The 18,618-nt window shown below is 40.7% G+C and overlaps 1 protein-coding gene across 17 annotated transcripts in view; it reads left to right on the top strand.

Annotated features, from left to right (window-relative positions):
- The window catches only part of LOC127055393 (nardilysin-like), a 123,587-nt gene that overhangs the window by 32,191 nt on the left and 72,778 nt on the right, over positions 1-18,618 (top strand). For 16 of the 17 annotated variants that reach the window (XR_007775470.1, XR_007775471.1, XM_050962300.1 and 13 more), the window contains exons 7-14: positions 1,300-1,422; positions 4,933-4,990; positions 7,571-7,644; positions 7,899-7,968; positions 11,569-11,646; positions 12,177-12,297; positions 12,387-12,445; positions 16,050-16,104. Coding sequence is in view for 15 of the 17 variants with exons in the window: in XM_050962300.1 (XP_050818257.1) it covers positions 1,300-1,422; positions 4,933-4,990; positions 7,571-7,644; positions 7,899-7,968; positions 11,569-11,646; positions 12,177-12,297; positions 12,387-12,445; positions 16,050-16,104 (638 nt within the window). In the remaining 2 variants the exon portion in view is untranslated. The remainder of the gene's footprint in view (positions 1-1,299; positions 1,423-4,932; positions 4,991-7,570; positions 7,645-7,898; positions 7,969-11,568; positions 11,647-12,176; positions 12,298-12,386; positions 12,446-16,049; positions 16,105-18,618) is intronic. The other variant, XM_050962295.1, reaches the window with a different exon arrangement.

Below are 18,618 nucleotides of genomic sequence, written 5' to 3'. Positions count from 1 at the left end.
GAAAAATGTATAGTCTGCAATCTTTATTACAGTGCTCTTAAGAGCTTCTTGTAACAATAGGAGGTAAAAAATTCAGAGAAGAGTAATTTTTAAAATTGCTGTCCCTTGGACTCTGAATTTCCTGGCAATCATTGTATTCAACCACAATATTAATATTAGTTAAAACTTTTTTTTCCTATGTACCAGTATGTATTTAATCTCAGTATTTGTTCATGTATTCATGGCCTGAACATTCTGTGCTCCTGTCATAAACAGATAGTTAAGGGTTAATGTCTCTTTTACCTGTAAAGGGTTAACAAACAGGGAACCAAACACATGACCAGGGGACCAATCAGGAGACAAGATACTCAAATCTAGGTGGAGGGAAGCCTTTGTTTGTGTTTTTTGGGTTTTGCTTTGTTCTCTCTGGGTCCTGGAAGGGACTGGACGTGCAACCAGGTTTCTTGCCAGTCTCCCTGCTATAGTCTCTTATATATTCAGAATAGTGAGTAGTTTAGTAAGAAAGGCGGTTATAGTCTTTTGATTGTTTCTGTATTTGCAAATGTCTAGTTTGCTGGAAGTATTTTAAATTGTATCTTGCTGGGGGGGAGGCTTCTTTCTAGTTTCTATAAGCTGACAGACCCTGTAACTTTTTACCATCTAAATTGCAAAGATAAACTTTTACCTTTTTTTCTTTCTTTTTATTAAAAGTTTTGCTTTTAAGACCTGTCTGATTTTTCCCCCTTGTTGAGGCTCAAGGGAATTGAGTCTGTACTTAACAGGGAGGGAGGGGAGAAGGGGGAATCCCTTTGTTTTAGATTCACGGAGCTTGAATCTGTTTTGCCCCTGGGTGAGGGAGAAAGGGGATGGGGGGGAAGGGACATTCCTCCCTATTTTAAGATTCAAGGAGTTTGAATCACAGTAATCTTCCAGGATAACCCAGGGAGGGAAATCCTAGGAAAGGCAACGGTGAGGAAAGGGGTTTACTTTCCTTGTGTTAAGATCCAGGGGGTCTGGGTCTTGGGGGTCCCCAGGGAAGGTTTTGGGGGGACCAGAGTGTATCGGGCACTGGAATTCCTGATTGGTGGCAGCTTATCAGATCCAAACTGGTAATTAAGCTTAGGGGAATTCATGCTAGTACTCATATTTTGGACGCTAAGGTTCAGAATTGGGAATTATATTATGACAGCTCCATCATGCATTCCTTGCACATCCAAAAATGTGAAATTCTTGTGCATAAGGAATCCAAGATTAGATTCTGTGATTAGAAAAGCACTAGTAATGTGAGGCTAAATAGCTACTTTTTTTTAACATTTACAGGTAATGCAGAGACACTAAAGCATGAGCCTAAAAAGAGTAATACTGATATCTACAGCAGACTGAGGGATTTTTGGCAGCACTATTACTCTGCTCACTATATGAACCTAGTTGTCCAGTCTAAAGGTAACATCATTTGTTGCTTAAATACAAATTCTTACATACTGCTTTAAAGTAAAGGACTGTTTCAGCACAGAACTTACATCTCACTGCTCATTAGGTAATGGTAAGGTAGGGGAGAGGTAGCTCAGTGGTTTGTGCATTAGCCTGCTAAACTTGGGGTTATGAGTTCAATTCTTGAGGGGGCCACTTAGGGATCTGGGGCAAAAATCAGTACTTGATCCTGCTAGTGAAGGCAGGGGGCTGGACTCGATGACCCTTCAGAGGGTCCCTTCCAGTTCTAGGCAACAAATATATCTCCATTATTAAATAAAAATGATTCTACTGTGGTCACCTGTATTGGTTTATAAACCCATAGAAAATGCCAGTGCTTAGCTTTTATTTCTATTTAAATTCCCTGGTAGCGGTGATTGAGATCTAAGCATCAAGTCTGAAGTACTGGATCTCCTGGGAACCACAGCTTTGAATCCCAGCATGACTGTCTTAGCTCTTTTTGTGGTCCATACACTGATTTTAAAATAGTTTACTATTTATGAGTCTTTTGGGTGAGACCTTAATACAGGGAAGTTGTCTTCTCTATGTGGATATTAGCAGTCCCATGGCTATTTTTTTAATTGGAATATAGACTTGTCCATGACCAAAACTCTTGCCTCCAGATAGCTCTGGATTGGATTATGCCCTCTGTCATGTCTGTTCACATTGCAAGCTCTTCAGGGCATGGATTGTTTTGTAGTACATATATGTAGAATACTTAGCATAATTACTCCTGGGGGGATTCTGCGCCAAAAAATTCAAAATTCTGCATACTTTATTTGTCAAAAGAATGCAATGTAATCACACCAGTTTCAATTGTTTTGGTAATTTATTTAAACTACAATACAGAAAAAAGTCACAATAACTATTCAGCATTTCCTAAACACATGAAGGTTAGGTTATAAACACTTGGTAACTAATACTCTGAATAGCAGTTATAATACTGGACTTTCATTTCAATTACATTGCAGAATACTAAACAGAAAAAAAAAGTAGACTGTCATTTTAAATTGCTCAGATTTTCACACATGAAAGTCATACAGTTTTGCTAATCATTGTCCTGGATCTGGCTGGGTATTTTGGGAAGTGCTTAGTTCTGATTGTCCTGACATTTTGTTTGCCCTCAAAATCTTTTTTTTTTTAAAGGGGTAAGTAAAATAAATCTTGAGCTGTAATCTAACCCCATTGTGCCACTTTGGCACAGAAAAAAAGTGAGAAAGCACATAGATCTTCCTAGCTGAGGATTCCCTTACTGTCATTTATAATAAGGCTCTTTTACATCACTTTGACTATGTAGGGGCCTTAATACTTTCACAGGTTTTATGCTCCTGGGGAATTGACGGAGAATGGGAACAGCTAACTAACAATAGGAACTTCAACAATGTTGGCAGGCTACTACATTTCTGCCTCAGAGAATGAGATCAATTAACTCAGGCAAGCTGCTACATTTCTGCCTCTATCCTGCCTCGTGCATAATAAAAAGTCCTACGCTTCCATTCCAGAGAGGTGCAGTTGCAAGAGAGAGGGACAGTCTCTTTCGCTAGTTGGCATGCATGTTTGTCCTGCCCTGCACCCCCTTGATGGTGATCAACCATGTAGGGGCACATGCCCAGCCCCCCTCTCCCATCTCAGAAGTTTCTCCAGACACGCTGGAACAGATGCGCTGCCTGGGCTGTCGGGGAAGAGGCGCGTGTCCCCCAGCAGAATTTTTAGGCATTTTTCTGCACAGGGGCCACAGAAAAATGTGGCTTGTATGAATTCTGCACCCACGCAGGGACACAGAAATCTGTCAGGAGTACATAATGGTGCCCCTGTTTTGGTTAGGGGATCTTGATGCTACCATAATTGTAACAAATACTTTGTTTTGGTGCATTGCCCAAATATTTGCGGATATATTTGGATAATGTTTGCAAAAAGCAGGACTATGTGAACAGAAGTTCTGCAACTATGGCTAGTCATTGGGAAGAAATGCATAGAAGTCAGTAACCATGCTACTTATTTTCATAGTCCCATATCTGTTGAAGAAAATATTATTTTCTTTTTGATTTACATAATCACTTTAGCTATTCTACAGGGACCACTAATGTAGAACTCTTGGTACTGACACTTTCTCTTATTCGAAATTTTTGTCAGTTGTTAACTTGACCTATTATATTCCTTCCTTTATAAGGAAAAATGCTTCCCATATGACAGTCTGTAATATGTGTGACCCTAGGCACCACTGTATTCACACACTACACACTGCTGCAATGATATTTGTACAAAGTGTGTCTTGTGAGGTATCATGTAAAAGCTAATAACATGCTGGCTATGAATATCATTGTAAAATGCATGTGTTAACATTATATGTGAAGGTATAAATTCCCTATGTGTGATATTACTAGAGCATGATTAAGACGAGATAGCCTAGTCTGGACAAAGATGATAAACCAGTCTGCCCTAGACAAAGGAATGTGGGTTTATGAATTGTTCAAGATGGTTTCTCTCACTCCTAGTCTCCTTTCCAGCTTTTTATTGGCCGGCCTGTCTAGGACTCATCACAGAGCTCAAATTGCTTGGTCTCTTTGTCTCCTTAAGATGAAAGATAAAGACAAAGTCTTTCTCAGTTCCTTATATTCCAAAAGGGATGTCTTTGTCTTACAAGTGAGGAAAGCCTCCTGGGGATTCAGCCTTCTATGTTTCTTTGGGGTGCGAGAGCTATGTTAATTCTCTGTCTCTCAAATCCAGGTTCTGGATAACCCTGGCTGGTTTAGCTCAATATCTTTGTTTACTGCTATTATATAAATTGAGGTAAACAGACATTCCTTTGTCTAGGACAGACCAGTTTGTCACCTTTACCTAGGCTAGACTGTCTTATCTTAAACATATTCTAATAACATCATAAAGAGGGAACTAATAACTTCACATATAAGGTTAACATGTTCATTTTATAATTATATTCATAACCAGCGTGTTACTAGTTTTTGTGTGATACCTGACGAGACCTATTTTATACAAATATCATTGCAGTAGGGTTTGAATTCGGTAGTGCCTAGGGTCACCGTATGCTGCTCAGGTGCACAACTGTGCCAGATATACCCCTTTTGGAGACCAGTGCATTATTTATACTGTGCTTGAGAAGGTTGAGCAGACCTGCTAAACTATAAGGATCTAGCAAATCATAAAACCATAGGTGCCACCTAATCTCTCAGTTGTAGTTGTAATGGACACATATAACCATCATCAAAGCATAATCCAAAAACAGGTATCTATGGGATTTGGTAAAATTGGGGAAATCAGCCCAACAGGTTTTGAAGTTTACCCTCTCGGTCTATCTAGCATTACTGAATACTGATTTGCAGGCTCTAATGAGTCTGTTTACTCTGGGTCCCAAAGCTAATTTGGATTAATGGTGGAAGATTTTCAACCTGCCTTTTCCTGAAACTTGGCTCTATGCTCGTTAGTGAGTTACATTTCTAGCTTTCTTTTTTCTTTCCTTACTAGAAACTTTGGACACTTTGGAGAAGTGGGTGAAGGAAATCTTTTCACAGATTCCAAATAAGTAAGATACTTTACTGATACAAAAAGAATCTGATGTGTGGCGTTGGCCCTGATGCTAGAGGCTGATTGATGTCTGCTACACCTATGCTGATGCTTTCTTTGTTGGGTGGAGAATTATAGTCAGCATTTGAGGTGTACTAAATGTTATGGCTGTGCTTTGTGTAAAAGATAATTAGTACAAAATACAAGTTGAGAGAGTAGTTTGTAGTATTTATATGTAGTAGTTTGTAGTATTTAGTTTGTAGTGTTGTAACAGAACATAAATGTGGGTTTTCAAACTAATTCAATGCAATTCTATCCATTGAAGTGTGCTGTTTAAGATTTGGACACCCAATGCAAATTTTGTTGTATCTGATAATTGTTGGGATCCTAAGATATGTCCCCTTAATTCAAAATATAATTATACATGAAACAAAAATTTTCAGTTTGTGACCAGAAATGACTCTCATTGTTCCCTTATCTCATAGCTACTATTTTGGTATGTTTGCTATGTTGTAATATCATAGTCAAGGCTATGTTTATGTCATGGAAGTCATGGAATCTGTGACTTCCAGAGACCTCCCTAACATTTTCTGCTTCAGCCCCTGGTACCCAGGGACTGGAGCTGGCAGCCAGCGGGACCCCGGCAGGTTCCAGCAACAGGTGACAGCTTCCTCAGAGTGCCCCTGCAGGGTTACAGTGATGGGTAACAGCCTTGTGCCATAGGATGGAGTGTGGGAGGGAGAACCTCACAGCTCCCAGCCAGCGTGGTGGTGGGGGAAACCATGGAGCCGCAGCAGCAAAAGTCACAGACAAGTCACGGCTTCTGTGAATTTTTGTTTATTGCCTGTGACCTGTCTGTGACTTCTACTAAAAATAACCATGACAAAATCTTAGCCTTAATCATAGGCAAGTGATTGACTAACAAACACTTCCTGAAACTGCACATCCCTGCTTACAAGATTATGGTTATTTAAAAATGGATAAGTAAACAAAAGTGTGTTTCCATTAGAAACATGAGAGTGAAAAACCCAAGGATGCTTTCCACAGCCCACAAGGCTCTCAGCCATGTGTGTGTGGGGGGTCTCATGTATGTGTTTTAGTGATTCTTATCTACTTAAATTTGAGGGCTGGTCTACACTACGGGGGAAAATCAATCTCAGGCTACGTCTACACTACAGGATAAATTCGAACTAGCTTAAACCGATTTTATAAAACAGATATTATAAAGTCGATTGTGCGCGTCCACACTAGGCACATTAATTCGGTGGTGTGCGTCCATGGTCCAAGGCTAGCGTCAATTTCTGGAGCGGTGCACTGTGGGTAGCTACTGTAAAATAATGAGGCCAATAACGTCGATTTGCGTCCACACTAACCCTAATCTGATATCGTAATATCGATTTTAGCGTTACTCCTCTCGTTTTGTAGGAGTACAGAAATCAATTTAAAGAGCCCTTTAAATCGATATAAAGAGCAGTGTAGTGTGGACGGGTGCAGCGTTAAATCGATTTAACGCTGTTAAAATCAGTTTAACAGCATAGTGTAGACCAGGCCTCAGATATGCAACTTCAGCTACGTGAAGTTTCTAAGTTTCGAATTACTCACCGTCCTCACGGCGTGGGATCGATGTCCGCGGCTCCCCGTGTCGACTCCGCAACTCCAGTGGGGTTGGTGGAGTTCCGGAATCGATATAAGCGCGTTCGGGGATCGATATATCGCGTCTAGATGAGACGCGATATATCGATCCCCGAGCAATCGATTGCTACCTGCTGATACGGTGGGTAGTGAAGACGTAGCCTTTATCTCCACTTTCCCCACAGAGTGATCTTGCTGCCACTTTTATATGTGACCACCTGGTCCCCTTTCTCCTTGGGAAGTCAGTGAAGTTGCGTTAACTCCTTTTTCCCAGAATGTAGGTAATGCTTGAGGCTGGCTGACTGACAAATGTAGCCTTCTGTACTAACTATAAAAGGGCTAAGTATTGTGGTACAGACCAAATACTTCTCCTTCTAGTTTATTTCAGCACAAGTATTAAGAAACCATACATCAGTCGTGTATTGGGTCTTCTTGTGACAGCACAATGGTATCAGATTGTCCATAGTTCCACTTCCCTCTGTTTTAAAATAAATCAGCTTGTGCTTACTTTTCCTCCTATTATAAAGTATTACACTTCATTGTCTTCTACAGTTTATTGATGTTGTGCAGGAGACATGCTAATGTGCTACAGATGCACAGCTATTTTGTTCTCTTCACAGGCAGAAATCTGGAAGGCATTTTATTCTGCTAATGCACTTCTGTGCAAGCAGTGCCACAAGTGGAGGGAACTGGAGGAATAGATGATATGCCCATAACTAGAGTGTGTGTTTGTGGAGGTAGTCAGGAAAATAGTGGCTGTTAAGTTTTCTATTAATCAGGATGAAGTGGATCTTGTGATGTGCCCTAATTCAGTGTCACATCAAAGGAGGAAATATTCTGGTTCCATAGAAGTATCAGGTTTTTATCACTTCAGAACTATGGGCACAGAGCAGCTTATACTCTCCCCTTTGCTGTCCTGTATCATGAACAATAAACATCATGCTGCAATTTTCTTTTGTTTTTGAAGTGGTTTACCCAAACCAAACTTTGGCCATCTGACACAGCCTTTTGACACACCCGAATTTTACAAGCTTTACAGAGGTAAGTGACCTTGGTGTCTTCTGTGTTGATAAGTGTTCTGAATGGGTATTGAATATACCACTGTGTAGATTCTTATTTCTTTGAGTTTTAGAATGGTTGATTTACCATCACTGAATTATAATATGTAGTTTTGTGAATCTTTCCCACCCTTTCTACAGCAAGTAAAATCTCTTGCCCATTGCTGTTTCTTAGGATTAAAGAGACAGGAATAATCATGCAATTGCATTGCAATTTATCAATTTCTTCCTGTTCAGTTGTTCCAATCAGAAATGTTCATTCACTGAGCATTGCCTGGGGACTACCACCACAGGAGAGACATTACCGGTAAGATGGCACTACATCTTTTTGATGTCACACTCTGAGTATAGATGAATATTTATAAAGAATCTCTCCTGTTAAATTCAGTAAGAAAGAATCATTTCATGAAATGAAAACATTTTGTGATCTTTGATTTGTGGAATAGCATAATGTGACACTGTATGGAATATGAATGACCATTTATTATAATACGGATACGATATTACAAAATTGCAAGGATTCATAGAAGATTTGACATGTAAAGTATCAGTAGAAAAGTTATGATTTGCTAAGTATGATGACCTTGTTTATATGTATGTATCATCTTTGTAGCCTAAGTTTTATATACATATATGCGTAATACATCTGCATCTCAAACCTGCGCTGTCTTTCTGGGTGACACTCCCAGGCAGATTGGGATCAGCACTGTGTAGCCTGTTTGATGGCCCATCAAGAGCAATCAGCTGTAGAATGAACACATTGAGAGAAGCCAGGGGCTACACTCATGAGTAAGGCTGCATGTTTGTCATAGAGGTCACGGAAGTCACAGATTCCATGAGTTTCCATGACCTCCGTGACTTCTTCGGCAGCCCCCAGGTAAGTTGCACTGGCTGCTGCTGGGGCAGTCTCAGGGTCCTCTGCCCCCCAGCAGCAGGAGTTTAGGTGTGGGGGGGGCTCAGGGCTTGGGGTTGGGGCTGGTGCTTACCTCGAGGTGGGGAGGGGCTCCTCTCCCTCAGCTCCTAGCTCCACTTGCTGCCTCCACCTGCAGACACCGCCCTGACAGATCCCATTGACCATGGTTCCCAGCCAATGGGAGCTGCAGAACTGGGGCTTGGGGTGGAGCGGAGGCAGCACGTGGAGCTAGGAGCTGGGGCCTCTGCTTACCAGGAGCTGGTTAGGGAGCCTGCTCCAGCCCCACCAACCCCCAGCACCTGCACTGCCCCCCAGGCTGTGACTTGCCCCTGAGCACCTGCGCTCCCCTCCACAGCACCTGCAGTGGGATTTTACATGCCAACAAACTCACCAATGCTGCTAAGAACTTGATACATACATATGACTTCAGAGTGCATATCTGATTGCTTTGACCACTTAACAACTTATTTTCTTTGCTTTACTTTGCTTTGCTTTTACAGTAAATCTTTAGGTTTTTAGATATTAAAGGATTGCCTTCCAGCATGGTATTTTGGGTAAGATTCAAACTAATATTGATCTAGTGATGTGGCTAGCTTTTTGGGGATCTGAAGAACATTTTGTATGGTAAACGGAGTTTTAAAGAACTTCTCACTTTACTGGACCTATTTGCTGATTGGGAGCCAGAAACTAGAATGCAATAAAGGGGGCTGTATCATTTCTTCCCCGCCCCTGCAGCTACTTAATATCCAGTGGGGGGAACAGGAGCATGGTTTGTGGCTGGCTGGGGAATCTAACTACAGTGTTAACCACCATTTTTGAAGACTCTGTTCTCCTTTTCTCAGCCTGCCCCTGACCTTGGCATTTTCAGTGTGGACTATCCTTGGGCACCTTGGGTCAGACATAGTAAATTGTTGACAGTTTTAGGAGTAACAGACATACTATCTTCTTTCTATTGATGCTCTTCATTTTACAAGCTGTCACCTAGAACTTGTGGTTTGCAGGATCTTGTGCTGTGGAGTGACGAGGCTTCTTTTGAATAGGTTCTCTTTGATGCTGCATGCTTTTTAAGGCTTGCTGTCCATACTCCTACTCTTTGCAGTTGACTGTTAAATTGTTAATTTTCTGATATACAGCACTTATAAATCTGTGTTGTACTTTTGATATTGCTGTGATAACGAGTGGAAAAGTATGCAATAGTCTGGCTTCTTCAAACTGCAGATGTGTTGAATGTAATATCTGTTTATAATATGTTTGTAGCCATATTACTTTAGCTGAGGATCCGATCAACTCTTATAAACAAATTGGGCCTGGTCTGTCCCTGGATAGAAGACACCCAAAGAAAGCTTAGTAGCCCATGAAGTTGTGTTGGTGATACACCGAGTAACACGCTTCTCTCAGATTCAGTTCTGAACCGTTATTACTGGGCATTTCCTTTTGAATCAGTGGTAGGAGGCACAAAGCTGCTGGAGGTGATGTCTTTGTAGTGAGACATACAATAAAACCTCAGAGTTACAGACACCTCGGGAATGGAAATTGTAACTCTGAAATGTTCATAACTCTGAACAAAACATTATGGTTCTTTCAAAGTTTACAACTGAATGTTGGCTTAATGCAGCTTTGAAACTTTACTATGCAGAAGAAAAATGCTTTCCCTTTATTTTTTAGTGCACCTCTACCCCGAAATAACACGGTCCTCGGGAGCCAAAAAATCTCACTGTGTTATAGGTGAGACCACATTATATCGGGGTAGGGAGAGGAACCGCTCCCCACCCCAGCTCACCTCCACTCTGCCTCCACCCTACCTCCGCCTCCTCCCTGAGCGCGCCGCCGCTGCCTCCCTCCCTCCCTTCCAGGCTTGCCGCTCCGATCAGCTGTTTGGCCTGTCAAGCCTGGAAGGGGTTGGGGGGAGAAGTGGAGCAGCGGCGGACTCAGGGGAGGAGGCAATGAACCAGAGCGGGGAGCGGTTCCTCTGTGCCCCCCATTACTTGCTGCAGCCTTCCCTGGGACCTCCTCACCCCACCTCACCTCCGTTCCGCCTCCTCCCATGAGCACGCCGCAGCTCCACTTCTCCCCCCCCCTCCCAGGCTTGCTGCGCCAATCAGCTGTTTGGCATGGCAAGCCTGGGAGGGAGGAGAAGCGGAGCTGAGCAATGTGCTCATGGGAGGAGGAGGAGGTGGAGCGGAGGTGAGCTGGGGCGGGGAGCGGTTCCTCTGCACCCCCCCTTACTTGCTGTGGCCCCCCTGATTGGCGCAGCAAGCCTGGGAAGGAGGGGAAGCGGAGCTGCGGTGTGCTTATGAGAGGAGGCGGAGCTGGAGGTGAGCTGGGGTGGGGGAGCCCCGGGAAGGGCCGCAGCAAGTAACGGGCGGGCACAGAGGAACTGCTTGCGATAACACGAATTCGGATATAACGAGGTAAAGCAGCCCAGTCCCCCAGAGTGCTGCTTTACTGCATTGTATCTGAATTCGCGTCTTATCGGATTGCATTATATCAGGGTAGAGGTGTAGTTTACATTTACACAGCACTGTACTGTATTTACGTGTGTGTGTGTGTTTCTGCTGCTGCCTGATTGTATACTTCCGGTTCCAAATCATGTTGACTGGTCAGTTTGTAACTATGGTGTTCATAACTCTGAGGTTCTACTGTAAAACAAAGGTCATGACTATTTGTGTTCGTTAAAATGTTGTGGCATTTTCAGCCCAAGTATAGTTGTTAACTTCAGCAGCCCAGCTAGCTTTCAGATCAGTAACAGTATTCTACCTATCTAAATTCCTTTGTATTTTCAAATGGACACAATCTCTTTTTCATAGCCTTGCTGTTTAAAGGTGTCACTTCAATAGTGGGTGAAGTGGGCAGTGAATTTATAATTGTTTGTCTAGTGATTTGGAATCTTTGGATGAAAGATGTTATCTAAATATCTGTATTCTGATTTGCTAATGATTAATCTACGTTAGAGTTTTACGTGTTGGATTTTTACATTTCTTTAACTCTTTTTAGGGTGAAGCCACTTCACTATATCTCCTGGCTGGTAGGACATGAAGGCAAAGGCAGTGTTCTTTCCTTTCTTCGGAAAAAGTATGTATTTTTTTAAATGTGAGACTTTAATATTATGTGCATTGAAATAAAGAGTGAAGGCGGAAATGTTTCCTCAAATAGAAATTAAAAAATGTGATCTACAGAGCTTGAGACAAACTCGGTGATTCTCTTTAAAACCTGTAGTAGTCCTGTGACTTAAGCAACGCAAAATACTCTGAAAATGTACCCGGTGGTGTCTTTAATTCTAAATACAAGAAATTCAACTACGAGAGAATCTCCAGAGCAACACTGAAAATACTTGCACTGAAAACTTATATTTTCAAAAATATTTTGGTTCACACTGAATAAATCCAAAAAAGGTATATACCCTGCATTTTTGAATTTCAGTGCTTTGTATTCTTGTAGAAAGCTATCTTCTTTCTTTTGCTTTGGATTAACTTTTAATTTCCTTAAAGTGGCCTCCATTAGGCAGGTCCAAAATAAGCTTGAACAATGATGCTGTGATTATAATTAGACATCAAGAAGGTTTTTAACTGGAGTAATTAATAGTGGGTATAACTCTTCAATAGATTTTGGGCTCTTGCGTTATATGGGGGAAATGGTGAGACAGGATTTGAACAGAACTCCACCTACTCTATATTCAGCATTTCTGTGACTTTGACTGATGAAGGTTACGAGCACTTCTATGAGGTAAAATTCGAATTGTAGCTTGGATTTCTTACCATTGTGCTATGTCCAAAAGTTAAGGAAAGTTTATCAGTTTGTTCTTCTGTCTTCAGGTTGCACATGTTGTATTCCAGTATCTGAAAATGTTGCAGAAAAGAGGGCCAGATAAAAGGTAACTTGGTTTGAATCAAGTGATCATGACACTGGATATCACTGGGGTTTTCCCTCTTTTCCATCCTTTTCTGCATTATAGTGTGCTTTTTCTTTTCGGATAAGTAGATATTAGAACAGATGCAATGAGAAAATGGTGGAAAATGAGATTGTTAAAAAAAAAGGAAGAATTAATTGTAGGGTTACTACAATTGTTACTCTTACAACTGTTGCTGGACAAACTTCTGTTGGTGAGAGAGACAAGATTTTTGAGCCAGACAGCTTTTCTTCAGATCTGGGAAAGGTACTCCCAGGCTGTGATGAAAAGGCTACTTTTCTATGGTTATGCAAGCACTGGTGGATCACCAGGGATGTTTCACTGAGAGCAATGTGGGCTGGTCAGGGAAGGGGCATGACACTTGCACCTTTAAGAACACACGACTATTCAGGAAGGCGCAGGCAGGGCCTTTTTTTCCCCAGAGAGTGGATTACTATTGGCAATGTTGACATGCCAATAATGATCTTGGCTCATGAAGCTGTACAGTGGTCTCCTTGACAACTTCAAGGAAAGATTCAGCTACTGGCTCGGCAGGTATAGAATGACAGTTGAGTGTGTTTTTGGCAGATTGAAATGGCACTGATGGTGCTTACTCGCTGGATTAGATCTCATTGAGAAGAATATCCCAATGGTTATAGCTTCCTGTTGTGTCTTGCATAATAATAGTGAGGTAGTAGGTGAAAAGTTGCCACTGAGGTAGAGAGCAGAGATAGATTGGCTGTCTGCTGACTTTGAACAGCCAGACACAAGGGCCATTAGAAAATCTCAATATGGAGATGTGTGGCTGAGAGAGGCCTTGAAAGAGCCTTAATGGTCAGCCACTTAATGTGCTCTACCTAACCATGACATTTTGAGGGTGTTAGGGTGACATTTTGAGGGTGTGTAATCCTTGTTGTGCATTTATGAATATCACACTTTTAATTAACCTATTAATTATTCTGTGTTTACTGTATATTTATAATATTAATGTACATGTATAATAGTATGTACATTGTTTTTAACTGCACCTATAAGTTCTGTGGTCCTGTTCTATTACAATTAGAATTGTCCTGTTCTTTGAGTAGTACTATTTGTTCTGTAGTATATGTTATGAAGTAGTAACGATTAATTTATTTCCAAAATATAAAAATGTATTGTGTACCCAAAACAAAGCAAAACATTAATGTCCAGTTAAAAATCAATACAGTGCACAAACATAAAATAAATTAATTGAACAAAACTTTAAAACCAGAATGGTAGAAAACATTTGTCTCCATTTCAATCCATTTCTGCCAAACATACTCCAACTGTGGCTCTCCCAGGTCAGTGTAGGTGAAGCTGTGATTTTCCTACTACCCCCCAGCATGGAGTAGTAGGTGTACAGATATGGCTCATCGTGCCATGTGGAATATTGGGAGGTACTGGAGCTCCTGAAATGGAGTTCATTATTGACTACAAAGGTAGGTGAGTCCATGACTGTTTTACCTTTAGGTCAATAAGAGTCTGTTTACTGCCTGAGAAGCCCCGTTTTGTCCTGGCAAATCTCTCTCTCTTTTTCCTGCTGGGATTCCTGAGTCTTTCTCCTGTCTGTTCTTTTGTTCTCCAGGCTATCTGCTGTCTTCATCCTCTAGGCTCTCTTCATGATCTGATGTCCTCCCTAGTCCTCTTCTTTCTCCTCCTCATCAGAGTCAGGTGTTCTGCAGGTGTAGCCGGGGCACGCCTTCGGGCCACGATGGCAGCTACATACAAAACAGACAGATGTATTTTCACAATGGAAAATGAAAGATGAGTTTGAGAACTTCTTTCCCTTATACCTATAAGAGTTTTAAATATGACCTGCTTATTGACGCTTCAGCTTTGGAGTGCCTCTGCATAGCACTTCTCTCCAGCTGCAGCCATTCTTTGCAGCACATGATATTAAAACACTCTGTGATTTAATTATTAACCAATAAGGATGGTTTTACTATGTTATTAACCAATTAAGTTATTAACTTGCACTAAAATTAACCTATTTGCTGTGAGTATGTGTGTGTGTGTATATATATATATATATAAATATAAAGAGGGAGAGAGAGTAAATATTTCCCCAGTCATACAGTTTAAGTAGGAATTGTACTATAGTAAATGAAATAATGAATTTACACTGCTAGGATCTTTTGGGTAATGTTGATCGCTAATATGGATCCTGAACCATTGAGGTCTGAGTATCACTGGTGGTCTAGAGTGTTGTGTAGTTGGCATGATCGGTTGGTTAATTTCACACAAGTGAGAACTGCTACTGCTAGGTGTGCTTGTCAAGCTGAGCAATCAGGAAAAGGCATTTAAAAAATATGAGAGTTTAAAGGGGGCAGTGTGGCTTCCAGTCTCCAGGATGCTTGGACAGTGGAGTTCACAACTGTGACCAGAGTGGTCACTAGTGGATATTATGGAACAGCTGCTGGAGGACTGTTAGAGAGAACCTAGGTCATGCAGTCTCTACACTTGCACTGTGTCAACTATAGTATGTTGACCGTGGCTCAGTGCTGTTCAGGGAGGTGGTTTTACTTCTTCTCTGTAATGGGGCACTTACATTGGCTGGAGAAAAGTTTGAGTTTAGACAGATGCACGTCTTCACTACCCGCCATATCGGTGGGTAGCAATCGATTGCTCGGGGATCGATATATCGTGTCTCATCTAGACGCAATATATCGATCCCCGAACGTGCTTATTTCAATTCCGGAACTCCACCAACCCCACTGGAGTTGCGGAGTCGACATGGGGTGCCGCGGACATCGATCCCGCGCCGTGAGGACGGTGAGTAATTCGATCTTAGATACTTCGACTTCAGCTACGTTATTCACGTAGCTGAAATTGCGTATCTGAGATCTATTTTCCCCCGTAGTGTAGACCAGCCCTAAGACAATGCAGGGTGACTTACATGAACCTAACTTTGTAGTGTAAAGCAGGCCATACTGGTGTAACCTCTTGTGTGGACACTCTTATTTTGGAATAAGACTGACTTTTTTCTCTTTACATTATGTTCTTTGGAAGGAGTTTCAACTAAACAGAAAAAAGCCAATATTTTTCCAGAATAAGAGTGGTCACGTGTGAGATTATACCAGTTTATGCAAGTACAACTAATAAAATTTTCCTGTATCGACAAGCCCTTAGTGGAAGGAAAAAAAAAGGGAAAACCTCAGAGACTCACTTGCGTGCCACACCTTTCCCAAATAGTGAGGTCAAGCAATTAAGGGTAGTGCAGTGGTTAGATTACGGAACTGAGAGTCAGGAGTTCTCAGTTCTGTTGCTGGCTCTTCCATTTACTTTGTGTCTGCCACTGACTATTTGTGCTTCAGTTTCTCCATCTGAAAATAGGGGATAAAACTTGCAGGAGTAATGAGAATTGATTGACAATTATTAAATGCTTGTGATTCCCAGACAGAAAGAGTTGAATGTGTATTTCTCGTGCAGTCACCATGTTGTTCAGGTCATATAGATGTGCTGAGCAAATTATTATTACTGCAGACAAACTAGCTTAATTTTTCAGAGTCATATCTTGTTAGAAAATCACTTGACAGGTAATGGGTATATATTTTTTTCCCATCCACAGAGTTTGGGAAGAGATTCAGAAGATTGAAGCTAATGAATTTTATTTCCAGGATCAGGTACTAAATTAATCTTCAAATGTTTTCTGTGAGGGTAGAGATGTTAAGCCCTAGATTTTTGAATTGTAATTGGGGTTTTTTCTGTGTGATTTGCCATAGTCAGTGAGAGTTAGATGGTTCTAACATCATGAGTCTTTGAAAATATAGTCTTACATAGATGAGGAAGAAGAAGCATTTGTTAAGTACAAAGAACTTATATTCTAGATAGAGAAATGTTAAACTTTATGACTTGTGAAGTTGTTCTTTAATAAAATCAAAATATGATTTGATTTCTTTGGTATATGGTGCTCTTCCAAGAGCTGTTTTCTTTTTCCTCATGTTTTGTTTTCTCCCACTTAAGGTCAGTTTCTCTTGATCATTCAGTTTAGATTGTAAGATACTTGTTACAGGACCCTTATGAATCAGGGTGTATAAAAATAGATTTTTAAAAAATTAAATATGGATTTTTATTGAAATCAGATTTTTAAAATTAAAATTAAATATAGTTTTTTAAATAAACCTTTTTGAAAATATTGCAGCCTATCTTAAGTCCTAATATAGTTACGATAATATAGTAAAATTATTTAAATTAATTAAACAAATTTTAAATGGTACATTTTTGCTTGCAAGTATTAAAGAAAGTCAAACCATTGAGCTGGCTAAATACCTAAAATTACAGTTTATTGAAGTGCCAAACCAGCTTTTGACAGCAGTAATTTCTTCTGCAGCTTCTGAGAGAATATTTTCTTCATTTTAGTCTGTTCAAGTAATTCAGTTCAATGATTAGATCAGGGGTCGGCAACTTTTCAGCAGTGGTGTGCCAAGTCTTCATGTATACACTCTAATTTAAGGCTTCACGTGCTGATAATACATTTTAACGTTTTTTAGAAGGTCTGTACTGAAAACATCCTCAATTCAGGGCAATAGGACCTTATGACACCCTACTCCAAGCTGTCATTCTCTGTGTTGTATGCAGTCTCAGCAGCCTGGCAAGACTGAGCTGTCATGAAACTTAGCAGCCCAAGCAACACACTTGTTGCCCACCTCTTCTCAGGATACTGGATAAAGTGATCAAACCTTAAAAGCTAACTGTAATTACATAGCAAAAAACACAGTGTAATTACAGTGTAATTATAAACTGCATTGAGGAAAGTCACAGTGCTACTACTTTGTATTTTCCATACTTGGCTTCCAACAGAATATGTATTAAGGACACTAATGGGATGGTACGAAGTAAATCAAGCATCTAGTCAGCTTCTGATCATATGAATCATTAGTAATGCATACTGAAAAGCAAAACTTTATTGTAATTGCTATGTAACTGCATTGTAATACTTAGCCTTATTATAAAGTTTGACAAAAATAACTAAGGATATAGCTGACATTTAAAAAACCTACTTGCCCTAGAAGAGTAGAATTCTGCAAAGCTGCTGTACATACAAACACCTATCCATTTGGAAAAGAAAGCAGCAGGTAGTAGGATATGAAAAATATTTTCTTAAATGGCACCGCAAAACTGAGTGTTGAGTGATTTATGATAGGTTCTCTCTAAGTGAAACTCTCTCCTACCACACTGTTAGTTTATACAGCTCATTTGCTTTGCATTTTATTAGCTCCTTTACATTTTATGAGCTCCCTCAAGATGGTGCCTGCTCTTGTGTTTTGTTGTTGTTTTTCTTTCTCTCTTTCTTTGGGAAACATCCCTTCTTCTGTTTTCTCTAGGCCTAATTCCAATTCTCCAGCAGTTGTGACTACATTGGAGCGACTCCTGATTTACATTGGCATAAATCAGGTCAGAGTCTTTTGTTCAGGGCATAAAATAAGAACATAAGAAAATAAGAACGGCCGTACTGGGTCAGACCAAAGGTCCATCTAGCCCAGTATCCTGTGTACCGACAGTGGCCAATGCCAGGTGCCCCAGAGGGAGTGAACCTAACAAGCAGTGATCAAGTGATCTCTCTCCTGCCATCCATCTCCATCCTCTGGCAAACAGAGGCTAGGGACACCATTTCTTCCTCTGTCAAGTCTGACAAATGGAATCTGGAGATAACTGAAGAAGGTTATGCCATTCAATTTGAAGCCCTTCTTCCACTCAGTGCATTCTCCCCCTTCTATTTCTATTTAGAGACCCATTTCATAAGACTGCGTTAAGATGAAGATTCAGTCCACGTTAGAAGTGGGAGCATTAGAGAACATGCCAAGGAAGTTCAAGGGTCAACGTTCTATTCCAGATATTTTCTGATATCAAAGAAAGATGGAGGGCTTTGTCCAATATTAAATCAACAGAAACTCAGTGCTTTTATTAGAAAACAGTTCCCACTTGTTGATTCAAGTATCCCTCATGCCATCCCTTTCAACCCTAGATTGGCTTGCCGCTCTCGATCTAAAAAGTGCTTATCTCTGTCAGACCAAGGCATTGCAAATACCTTTGTTTCATTGTTGGACAAGATAACTTCTAATACAATCTTTAACCTCTCTACAGCTCTGCCCCTTCTCCCCCAGAAATTACAAAATACCTATGTTATACGTTTCCTT

This window comes from Gopherus flavomarginatus, chromosome 7 (genome assembly GCF_025201925.1).
Source record: "Gopherus flavomarginatus isolate rGopFla2 chromosome 7, rGopFla2.mat.asm, whole genome shotgun sequence".
Lineage (NCBI taxonomy): Eukaryota > Metazoa > Chordata > Testudines > Testudinidae > Gopherus > Gopherus flavomarginatus.
Note: the sequence above shows the minus strand (reverse complement) of the source record. Positions and strands in the feature narration are given on the sequence as shown.